This window comes from Lepidochelys kempii, chromosome 4 (assembly GCF_965140285.1).
Source record: "Lepidochelys kempii isolate rLepKem1 chromosome 4, rLepKem1.hap1, whole genome shotgun sequence".
Lineage (NCBI taxonomy): Eukaryota > Metazoa > Chordata > Testudines > Cheloniidae > Lepidochelys > Lepidochelys kempii.
The window spans coordinates 9656082-9668066 of record NC_136383.1 but is presented as its reverse complement, the minus strand read 5'-3'; the positions used below and the strand labels follow the sequence as shown (position 1 = coordinate 9668066).

General features: G+C 48.8%; 1 protein-coding gene across 2 annotated transcripts; it reads left to right on the top strand.

Annotated features, from left to right (window-relative positions):
* Window positions 1-110: 110 nt before the first annotated feature.
* DCTN6 (dynactin subunit 6) lies at window positions 111-11064 on the top strand. Of its 2 annotated transcripts, none has more exons than XM_073340332.2 (7): window positions 111-219; window positions 2021-2085; window positions 4557-4662; window positions 7194-7282; window positions 8084-8131; window positions 9616-9758; window positions 10607-11064. In XM_073340332.2, exons 1-7 carry the CDS (start codon window positions 197-199, stop codon window positions 10703-10705), a joined length of 573 nt encoding a protein of 190 aa, XP_073196433.2. In that variant the 5' UTR covers window positions 111-196; the 3' UTR covers window positions 10706-11064. The 2 variants fall into 2 exon arrangements, with proteins under 2 accessions (XP_073196433.2, XP_073196435.2); XM_073340334.2 differs by lacking the exon at window positions 111-219 and adding an exon at window positions 554-771.
* Window positions 11065-11985: the final 921 nt, after the last annotated feature.

Genomic DNA, 11985 nt, shown 5'->3' with positions numbered 1-11985 from the left:
GGCCCGGCCCGGCCCGGCCGCGCGCTAGCTTGGCCCCGCCCCCGTGGCCCCGCCGCCGAGGGGCGGGACCGCGCCCACGAGGGGGGCGGGGCGAGTGCGCAACGCGACCACCGGCCCCGCCCCTCTCCCGGCCAGGGCGGCCGGTCGAGCGCTGACGCGGAGCGCAGGCCGAGCCGTCGCTGGCCGATCGGGGAAGATGGCGGAGAGGGCGCAGAGCGGGTGAGGCGGGGGCCGCTGACAGGCGCCTGAGCGGCTCGGTCGGGGGGGCGCTGCCGGCCCGGGCTTGGCCGCTGCCCGTGTAACGCACCCGCCCCTGCGCTTCCCCCTTCCCCCCGCCCCCCCCGCCGGCTGCAGCCCTGGGTCTCCCCCGGGCCCGCGCGGGTCTCCCGGGGGGGGCGGCCGCTGCTCCGCGGATTCGCCGCCTCCGTCAGCCGCGCCACCCCCCGGGGCGTCACGGGACGGACGGGTGGGGGAGGGGTCACGCGAGCAGGGCCGGCGTTAGCGCGGGGGGGGGGCGCGACGCCATTCCCCCCCCCCCGCGGCCCCCACGCTGCGACGTTCCCGGCCGGGCCGCTGGGCTCGGGCTCCGGGGAGTGTCCGTGCCGCGCCTATGTTGCCGCCGGCGTGTGTTATAACGATAGGAGGGACCGCAGCGTGTGAGCAGCTGCGTGCTGGTTTTGCGAGCGAGCCGTGGCTAAGTGAGGGGCAACTCGGGGTACGCCGGGCCAGTCAGGCTCCTGAAAGGGAGGTGCAGTCGCCTGTCTGGGAAGGGTGAGAGGACTGCCTGGCGCCCGGTCCTGGCGTCCCTCGTTCAGGGAAGATGGTCCTCCGCTCAGGAGGGCTCAGAGGAGACCCGTGAGGATGATTAAAGGACTGGGAAACATGCCTTGCCGAGAAAGAGGTTTCCAGTGTTCTTTGGAAAATTGCTCAGCCAAGGGGAGTGCAGGCCCTGTGAGCTGGGGTGTCTGAAATGCAAGCTGGTCAAAGAGAGGTGGTGTTTGAGTGAAGAAACTCTGGGGCTTCAAGGCCTTCCTACTGGTGGAGGAAGATGCGCCCTAGCCGGGGAGCACCCAATTTGCTTCTCTTTCTGTAAAGAAAGATCTGTCCCACCCCACAGTACCTTTCCCCTGCCAAGAAAAGGGGGAGGAAATAGACTCCTGCACCCCACTGTCTCTCCCATGAATAACCCAGCTATTGCATAAAAGCTCTCTATAAGTGTCCTTAGACATCCATCCTGTAGGAAATTCCATGGGGTTTTCTAAAATGTCACAGGTTAGACAGCACCTGAACCCCCCTGCATCCCCAACTGTATATACAGATTCTCCATCTTGGTAGAAATTGGGATGGGGAGCACCAGAGATATGCACTGCATGGCCTGACACACTGTGTACGTATAGTTTTGTTTGGCTGGCCACAGTCCTGCCAGCAGATGTGAACTTATTTCAGGTCCATTTCTTGTCTTGTTCACTTCCTTTCCAGTCCTAACCGATCTGTGTGTGCTGCAGTGCTGCATTATCACATAACCTCAAGACCTGACTCTGATCAATATTAAATACTTCTGCTGTCTCCCATGCCATCTCAATGCAGTCCAGTGTCTCCTTTCTTCGTGTGTGAACAAAATGTTCCCTGTAATCACGTGACTCAGATTTTTTGGCTCATCTCTGTTTAGTTAGCGCTGCAGAGATAAAAGGAAATGCAAAACAGAATGTTTATGAATTTAGAAAGAGTGGCTATTTTTTATCTTTCAGTTTCTTGGCAAAGTGGAAGATTTTAAAAATTCACATTTAGAGCCCAGAGGATTTTTCTCATTGGTTTATACAGTTGTAAATTGGGACGCTCATGTGTCCCTTTAAATGTGTGTATGGTCTTCTGAACTGTGGAACTCAGTGAAAATGTTGAGAGTAGAGGTGCAAGTTAGATGGAATCCGTTAGAACAAATCTACCCACTTTTCTTAGGTTTCTTTCTTGGCCTTAAAAAGCATTATGTTTATTTCTTCTAATATTGATTTTTTGGTTGCAGTGTGAAGATTGCTCCTGGAGCTGTCGTCTGCGTGGAAAGTGAAATCAGGGGAGATGTAACTATCGGTAAGAGAGAATACGGTGCTGCTGCTTTTGTCTTGTTCTTCCCCAGAAGCACTGTCCTATTGAATTTGAATCCGTGCTTCTGAAAACAGAAGGTAGTGAATGAAGCCCCCCATCTCTGGTAGTCAGTAACTACCCAGGATTTAGTGATAGAAGACCATGTGTTTTCCCAGTAAGTTGTCTCTGGAATGTTTGGGCTTCTGTGGTGGAAATCTAGCCAGAAGTGAAGACTAGTGCAGTAAATTCTGTCTTGGCGTCACTGCTATCAATATTTCCTTTGACACAGTGAAGACCTCGGGAGTGGCACATGCAATCTGACTCACTGTGAAATGCATTAGACATTCTGCCACAGAGCACCCCTTTGCAGTGCCCTCCCAGCCTGAGCTGCTCAGACCTTTACAAAAGTCATGAATATATATGTCAGTTTAGACCAGTGGTTCCCAAACTGGGATTCGTGAACCGTTACAGGGGGTTCTCGGGGAAAAAATTCCCTAATGGCGGACAGAGCTGTCCATAGCGACCCGAGGCAGCACGGGGCCAGCAGCACAGAGCCCCTGGCCTTCCAAGAGCTAAGCAGATCAAAGGAAGCATATCTATCCCAGTGAAGAGATTTAAACTTCAAGACTCCTTATAAGAAATGGAAAGGGAGGTGGATATTTTCTGATGTTTTTAAAATTAAATAGGCTGCTAGTATTGTTTTAAAAATTATTACGAAGAACAAGATTAAGCTTTGTTAAACGTGCATTGTTTGCCTGGACTGCTCAAGACCTGAGTGCTTGTGTAGGAGGAACTCTCTGAGTTGGCTTCTTAAATCCCTTCATGCTGTTTCACATCTGATACTCCTTGATGAAACCTAGGAGCCTTGTCTTCTTATAACACGCTTATTCAAAGTGATACAAGCTACGAAAGTGAGATCTTGGAAGAGTGTTGCCATTTTCATAATGTAATAAAAATACTGTAATGATAAATAATTAATAAATAGTGTGTAATAAGCATGTTATAAAAACAAATTTTATATTTCTAAGATCACTGTTTTTATAATTTATATTCAGGTAAAGGAGAAAATCCCTGGAAATACTCATTTTTAGGAGGGGGTTTGCGAGACTTGACATTTTAGTGAAATGGGTTTCACAGATTGTTAAAGTTTGGGAATCACTGATTTAGACTAGAGGGCAATTTAGAAGAAAAATGGTAGGTTTCAAACTGTGGCTCCACTTCCATACACACGTGCATAATTTACACTCAGCCCTATTGAAATCCATGGGACTATTCACATGAATAAAGTTACTCATGTAAGCATTTGCAGGAGTGAGAGTTAAATTTTCTTTTTTGTTCTTTGTGTTATGGTACCACAGTTTGCATAGTATAATTCCCCACAGAAAACCTTTGTTTACTGAAAGTTCAGGATGCATGCACGTATCTGCATGAAGTCTGCCTTTCAAGAATTAGTGGGGTTCTGTTGTGTTTTAAATTGGAAACCCAAGAAATGCTGAATTAAACTTGCACTGTCAAACAAGAACTCGAACCCTGAACTCTGGCACTGTCAAGATGTCAACCTAACACCTCTTCTTGCAGGGTATCAAAAATGTGCATCGCAGAACATTGCTTTTCTCATTTGATTCAGGTATATACATCTCTCGTCCTAAACCCCCAATCCACTCAGCTTTTCTGCAGGCAGGTTCCTGTGTGTGTGCAGAACAGCGAGCAGGATCAGGGCCTGGCCTTTGCTTTTCTCACATTCTCTAATTTCTGAACTGGGCACATGACTCCTGTATATGGAGACATGCCATCTCTGTGTGTAATGGGCACTGGAATTGTAGGGTTCAGTTCTTTATGTATGTTGCTTGGCGGGATTAGGCCTCTAATACAGAGTGAGCAGTTATTGCCTTCAGTATGCTTTTTGCCAATCAGAAACCTGGGCCGAGGGAGGAATCTGGTATTTGTCTGTCCATAAAGAGTTTCACGGAGCCCACCCAATACCCAGTTCAGGTTGTAGTAGTCTAGCTTTCCTGGGGTCACTGATAAAGTGAAACTGTTGTGGATGGAGATAGTGCTGTGAGCATATTTATTCAGGCCATAGGTATAGGAGCAGGGCTAAGATTGCGTGGCATTCTTATTTGAGAAGAACTGCCTGAACTGTTTCTAACATTGAGATTTTGTTTTGAATTCTGACATTCTTTAACGGTGATACTCATTCACTAAGTCCAAAGACATACAGGGAGATTGGCAGATCTGGTCCCAGGCTAGTGCCTTAGCCACAAGCCCATCCTGCCTCTCAGTTGAGTTAAAATGTATTTTTCCTGTGTTTCGGGTAGTCATTTCCATGTCCCTTTCCTTTGTTTCTGGAATTTTTGTGATGTTAAAGCACATATGACACCTCTTCAAATGATTTCCCCGCTTGGGGCCTTCTCTCTGATTTTAGTAATATCAGTTGTTTAGATTCTGCTAGTAATGAGCTTATCTTGTTTCTGCAGGACCTAGGACAGTGATTCACCCTAAAGCGCGAATCATTGCAGAAGCAGGACCAATCGTGATTGGTGAAGGCAATCTCATAGAAGAGCAGACATTGATCATAAATGGGTTAGTACAGGGCCATCCCTACCCATACGCAAAGTACACAGCTGTGCAGGGCACCAGGAAATTTGGGCTGGTGCCCTACGCAGCTGCGTGCTGCTCCAGCCCCTGCCCCGCCTCTTCCCACCCCTGCTCCGCCCCAAAGCCTCCGCCCCCACTCCGGCCCTTCCCCTGAAGACTGCAGCAGGGGTCAGGCGCCCCGCACTCACCAGGTGGCGGTAAGTGGAGGAGCGACCCGGCCCCAGCCTCTCCGCACCGCCAGCTCTCAGCTGTGCCTCTGGTGAGTGCGGGGGGGCGGCTTTCTCCCCTGCCCCCCCCAAGCCTGGGAGCCAGGGGAGCAGAATGGAGTGGGCTGGGGCCGGGTCACTCCACTACCTGCCGCCCCGTGAGTGCGGGGTTGGGCTGGGCCTGCCCTGCACTCACCAGGCGGCAGGGAGTGGAGCGACCCAGCCCCAACCCGCTCCACTCCACCAGCTTGTGCTGGGGGGTGGTTTCTCCCCTGCCCCCCAAGCCTGCTCTTGCCCCCCACCTGTGGAGGCCTGGAGCCAGGCCCCACATACACAGCCCCCCCATGGGGGCGCCGAGTAGAGCACCAAAATGGCTAGGGATGGCCCTGGGTTAGTAAGAATCTTTACAATGCTGTTGAAGGCACAAAAATCTATGTTTAATACCATCACTGGCAGTCTCAGCATGGGGCTTGGGACTGAAAGAACATAGATTATCTCTTAGTCCTAGAATTCGTCTCTCCAGATTGGGGCAGTGAGTGGGAAGCCTCAGCTGTGGCTCCCTGTATTGTACCTGTTCTGGGCTAAGCAGAGGACTGGAGTTTCCTGAGGTGTCACTCTAATTCATTTACCAAAAGCGGGGACGCTTGCCACAGCTGCACGGTATTAGCTGTCTGGAACCGGTTATAATCTTTCGGGACAGGAGAGAGCTGGCCCAGGTTTCAATGCAACATTTGGCCCTAAAACTCTCTCAACCCAGTACTGCTATCATTGCACACCCTGGTCTGCCCCCCTCCTCAGCCACAAGGTCATGTTTACACAGCCTGAGAGGGAGAGAGACCTTCATCACCATGTTAGAAACCCAAATTATTCCCATTTGTGCTTGTAAAACACATTTGTCGCTTTGTCTAGAAAAAAAAATCTGCCTGCAAAATTCTTCCCTCAGCTTCATGATAAAAATGGGAGAGATGCCGCAGAAACCAGACTGGCAACCCTTTTGAAATAGCTAGCTTAAAATGTTGCAGCATGTTCCTTGAGATTTGTCTAGAGCAGGGGTGGGCAAACTTTTTGACCTGAAGGACACATCGGGGTTCCAAAACTGTATGGAGGGCTGGGTAGGGAAGGCTGTGCCTCCCAAAACAGCCTGGCCCCCGCCCCCATCTTCCCCCTCCCACTTCCTGCCCCCTGATTGTCCCCCTGAGAACCTCCAACCCATCCAGCCCCCCCCCCGCTCCCTGTCCCCTGGCTGCCCCGACTCCTGTCCACACCTCTACCCCCTGACAGGCCCCCCAGGACTCCCATGCCTATCCAACCCCCCCGTCCCCCACAAACTCTGCCCCATCCAACCACTCCCTCTCCCCTAACTGTCCCCCGGGATCCCGTGGCCCTTATCCAACCTCCCCACCCCCTTACCATGCCACTCAGAGCAGCAGGTCTGGCAGCTGCACCACCCAGCCGGAGCCAGCCACACTGCCGTGCTGCTCGGCAGGAGCTTGCAGCCCCGCCACCCAGAGCGCTGGCCGCAGTGAGCTGACGCTCGGGGTGGAGATGGGATGTGGGGGGACCAGCAGGGGAGAGGCTGGGGGCTAGCCTCCCCAGCTGGGAGCTCAAGGGCCAGGCAGGAGGGTCCCGCGGGCTGGAGTTTGCCCACCTCTGGTCTAGAGTGTAGGTGGGGCCAGGGCATGAGCAGCTTTTGCCTTCATAGCAGTATGGTGGAGATGCAGTCACAAAGCAAAGCTGGGCTCAATGAGTTACTATTGTCTGCTTTCTGTTTCCCTCTGAAATGGCCTCTCTGAGAGGCAGTATGAGGATGTTATGAATTAGGAAACAGTGCTCTTCATCCTTCTCTGTTCTCAATATTTCATCATTACTGAGATTCAAAAACTGACTTTGAACTTGCTGTGTTGAATTTGAGGTTCATCTCAACCCTCACAGCAGGCTTGAGGTCAAGACAACATTTTACAAAACTTTGGAAGCTCGTTAGAAATGTTTCCATGGTTATTTAAAGTTCCAGTTTTTCCAACTCTCCTTCCTCTGCTCTGTTTGTATCTTAAGCACTGCAGGATTCAGTGACTGCATGAGAATCTAGAAACTGACTAGTCTCTCTTCATTGTCCAGGCTGGGAAAAATGCCCCCAGTAAACCAGCAACCTTATGTTTAAAATTAAATGAGATTATTAAATCCTACACATTTAAACAATCTAAAATGCTGTAGAGATTTTAGGGAAGGACACTTTTTCCTTTCACTTGATCTCTAAGGAGACACTACCCTTTGAAGGTCAAGTTCTAAATGTAATCTTCAATCCTCTTGCAGATATCCTGAAAATATTTCACCAGACACGGAAGAGGTGGAAGCAAAACCAATGGTCATTGGCACCTATAATGTTTTTGAAGTTGGCTGTTGTATCCTTGCTAAGCAGTGACGTAAAACGCAAACTTGAACATGTTAGTATTCTATATTTTCAAAGCACTGTACAAACGTTAACTAGCTGTCATTCCAGTCTTGTGAGGTAGTGAACTTTTATTCCCCTTTAACAGAGGGGGAGGGAAAAAGACACGGAAAAGTTAAGTGACTTGCCCAAGGTAACACAACAAGTCAATGGGAGAACAAGGATTAGAATTTGGGGCTTTGAAGTTCCTTCCTCAGTCCATTAGCTCACGTAGCATCTCATGATGATCTGCCTATTTTGGACTTGTGTCCGAGGGTTTTGTTTGTATTCCTTATCAGTCCTTACATATCTATTTTTACAGCAGTGTTGAAGGATCTGGAGACAATTTGTGTTCAGTCAGAAGAGGGCGACTCTTGTGGTCTGAATTTGAAACTCAAGTTAGTCATTTGAAAATACCCATCTTTATATGAAATAGCATGGGGGCTTTCTAGCTTTCAGGACACAGGAAGCACAAAATCTTTCTGGATTCAATGTGACTAAAAAGAAAAAGGTGAAATATTAAGCAGTAGTAATTTCCCACACGTTGTCAAACTATAGGCCTTTCTGCATGTCTTGTTGGAATACAATAGCCATAGCTTCAGTGTCCTGCCTAAGCAATGATAATCAGTGCAGGACACACACGCATAGGTCCATGAGCACCTTCCTTACTGGGTTGTGGGTTTGTTTTTTGAAGGAGGGGTTATGTGGGTATTTGTTGCTGGGAATATGAGACACGGCCTTAGAATTATATATTTTCTTTAACTATAACTTGTAGGTTCACAAGCAATGAAAATGGGAGATAACAACGTAATTGAATCAAAAGGTGAGTGTTATTAGTTGTGTCTTCATGCTGAAATCATCAGACACTTCTCTGGCAGGGTTGATGCCTGTTACATTATGTTGTGTTCTGTTAAAGCCAGGGGGTTTATGTACTTGCTTGTTGCGTAAGATCTAGTGCAGCATTGCTTCAGCAACTGTTCTGTCTTCTCTCAGGCCATGTGTACAGTAGGAGGGAAAGGGGAAAAGGGGTGGTTTTTAACATGGTAGCTGGTCAAGGTAAACCCTGGTGAGGAAGCTAACCAAGCAGCATGTGTTAAAACTACAACTGCCTTTGTCTGCACTAGAATTGTAACATCTTGGTGTTAACACCACACCTTTTTTCCCAGTGGACTATCCCCTACCCTTGGGGGGGGGGGGGTGGATTACATTATTGAATGGCTTATGCCATCTCTAACCCTTGTGATTCCAGTCAATTCACAGCATTCCCATTTGAAAGCACAGAGCCCAGCAATTTGAAAGCAACCTTTAATTGGCCTTAGAAGTGGTGAAGAGGGACTGAATGCAGGCAGTGGCTTCCGTTCCTGCTGCAGAGCTACTGAATTGGGATCAAAAGAGTTTCAAGTGCATTTTCTAATGACTTTTGACTTTTGGATGTTAGTCTATAAAAGCTAAACTTCTGTTGAATCATAGAATATCAGAGTTGGAAGGGCCCTCAGGAGGTCATCTAGTCCAACCCCCTGCTCAAAGCAGGACCAGTCCCCAATGTTTGCCCCAGATCCCTAAAAGGCCCCCTCAAGGATTGAACTCACAACCTTGGGTTTAGCAGGCCAATGCTCAAACCACTGAGCTATCCCTCCCCCCAGGTTGTTGCTTGAACAGCCTGCACGCACATCTGATAATTGCACCGCTATGAAACGGAGATTGGTAACTGAGGGAGAAGTGGGAGTGATATTAAGACTTAAGTTGTGCTGGGAGCCAGAACACACCCTGGCTGTGCCCAGGATTGGGGAGGGGCTCACAGGTAGCATGAAGCCAGCTGTGCGGCACTCCCCCTCTTGGGTGCTGCAGTGAGCGCACCTCACAGGATTATTGGCTCACTCCAGAGCAGCTGTGTGCACACTCAGTAACTGAATGCAGCTTCCTCCCTGTGAGACTGAAGTGATATACAATAGATTTGCTTTGCATGTTGTGTAGAGAATCTGTGACAGGGTCACAGCTCAGGGAAAGTTTTACTGCACAATCGGAAGAGGAAGTGGCTGAGTTGCCTCGAGAGACAGGGGCATGGAAGTGAGAGCAGTGTGCAGTTACGTGAAGGGAACGGAATGGGAGGCAGGTCTGTTGGAGCAGGCATGAAGGCTGGTAGAAGTCAGGATAGAGAGGCCTGGGCAAGCGAAAGGAGTGTTTGAGAGCAGGATGACAGTTTGAATGAGTGTGAATATTGCCCGTCCTGGATCGCAGCACTCTGGGTGCTTTGATTGTCTCTCTCCCCTTTCCAGCCACGGCAAGGTTTTTTTCTCTGTTTTGCAGCCGTTGTTGGTCGGAATGTGATTCTGACCAGTGGCTGTGTCATCGGGGCCTGCTGCAACATCAACACACATGAAGTGATCCCGGAGAACACTGTGATCTATGACGCAAAGTGCCTTCGCCGAGTGCAGACCGAGCGGCCACAGGTGAGTATGCTGTACTGCCAGGCCATGCAGTCTGCCGCTCCTCAGTGAGCTGTGCTCCAGAGCGATTCATTTCCATTCATCTGAAGCAGGCACACTACTCCAGGGGAGAGAAGAGCTGCAAAACATGTGATCCAGGAGGGGGAAGCAAAGGCTGGGAGCCAGATTTGCAGAGCTTTCTTCCAGCAGGAAAACAGTGCGTCACTCCAAAGAATGGCCATCCTTAGCAACCTTGCATAGTCCCTCTGGGGCAGCAGGCAGGGCAGCCAGTGGCCCCCTTTGAGGTTCACCATTCTGCTCTTCCGGAAGCACATTTAGTCTTGACGGCTTTTTAACCAACTATACTCTGGTCCTTCCCTGGGAGCTTCAATTTAATTTCCTTCCATACAGTTAGTTTGCAGTATGTCAGACTTTGAAGGCCTGTCACCTAGGAAATATCTGGAGTGTGTCTCCCCCTAGCTGCCCAATACAGCGTAAACATGTGCCCTCTGCACTCAGGTTAGGCTTCTGTGCATATGCCCCGTTACATGCCTGTGTTTAACCGTCCATCTTTTTGTCTCCATAACTTGCAGTGCGGTTACACTAATCCAAGTGCCTTGGCCCAGGACCGCTCTAAAGCATGAGTGTGTCCAGGTGCCTTGGCTTTACGCAGATTGGTGCCAGTCCTACAGTTGGCTCTGCACTGCGTCGGGGTGGAGTGCTGTGCCATCAGTAGAGTCTGCCCATACCGATCTTGGGGCAGGATTGGGGTCTAAATTAGGTGACTTACAGAGCCAACTCCACTGTGTTTAACATGCCGTTGTTTCTTACCCCTTGCCAGTGCTTGTCTAATTATATGTTGTTCCTTGTAGCCACAAACACTGCAGCTGGATTTCCTGATGAAAATCCTGCCAAATTATCACCATCTAAAGAAGACCATGAAGATGACATCTACTCCTGCAAAGAGCTGAGAGTTTCCCCCAAGGTACCATGCCCTCATCTGCAAAAGGAGTTGATCTGGGAATTTCCCCTCCATTTCTAGCACTCCATACACACATGTAGCTGATCTTTCCTCATGCATTCCATTTGGAGAAAACGGTTTGTTTGTTGTTTTTTACTATTTATATTTAGTAAAATATCTGGATCTGAAGTCTGATTGGTGGTTGCCTTGGTTATAATATTATACACAGTTCCTTCTGGATAATGATGTCACCAGTTACTCTTGTGATGTAGGACAGAAATTTCTTTCAAAGGGGCACAAAAGTGGCGGATGATTAGAACATATTTCACAGCTTATTTTATGCTATTAATAAAGATGTTACCTTCCCAACTTTGTGATTTTAATGGTCCTATTTCATCTTGAAGACTTTCAGCCAATATTAATGTCAAAATGACTAGAGGCATCCTGGCCTAGCAGGGAGAGCCAATAATGCCGGTTCTTATTTACTGGTGTTATGTTAGCACCTCCAGGGGCCCACGGTTCATAATCTAAGTAAAGTTTATAGTCTAAATAGATTAACTCCTGTGCTCTTATCTCAGCTCTTACATTGTCCCGTGGGGGTGGAAAAGGCACTTAGTTTGCCTAGTGTTTGTGGATGCATAGCACTATGTATGAGCGTTCGTGTTCTCTTCAGATAATGCAGTTAAGAGAAGTCAGTGGAGGCAGCTCCTCCATTTATTTACTGTGATGCTGCCCTGACTCTTATGGCCTGGCAGAGCCTCGAGACCTCTTTTATTCTAGAGGGGGAGCGGGGCAATGGTTGGCAAAGGGTAATTTTTGAAAGGTTTCTGCTGTCTGTTTTAGATTTCAGAACTTTCAGAAACATTGCTCATTCAGTTTTCAGTCTTTCTGAACCAAAACCCCATCACAGGTCCTTTCTGATAAACTGTGTGTTATCACCCTGGAAAGCAGTTAGTTCAGGAAATGGTGTATTCGATAATCAATGAGTTGTTCTGACCATGTTTCTAAAACGAAGAGAGTCCTGTCCTGTGTGTATACTGAACTGCGTCAGTACTCACAGGGGGTTGTAGAACAATGAAAGCAAAGAGTCTTCAGAGGAGGGACTTCAGGAGTGAATACTGAAAAGTATCCAAAGCCTGGAACAGAACCTTAGCCGAGACCTGCAGACATTTAACAATCCTTCAACCCAGAATTCATTTCCCTGGTGAAAAGTCCTCTTTATTAAAAATGTTAGAGAGCTGCCCAGGTGAGCTGGGCATTCATTCTAATGGGATTTGTGGGTCTGAGACC

Excerpts from the sequence above, each read along its gene's own strand:
- DCTN6 (XM_073340334.2), top strand. The coding sequence starts at position 611 with ATGTTGCCGCCGGCGTGTGTTATAACGATAGGAGGGACCGCAGCGTGT. Across the intron at positions 4,663-7,193 it reads CAGACATTGATCATAAATGG|ATATCCTGAAAATATTTCAC; the intron begins GTTAGTACAGGG and ends ATCCTCTTGCAG. Across the intron at positions 8,132-9,615 it reads CAACGTAATTGAATCAAAAG|CCGTTGTTGGTCGGAATGTG; the intron begins GTGAGTGTTATT and ends TCTGTTTTGCAG.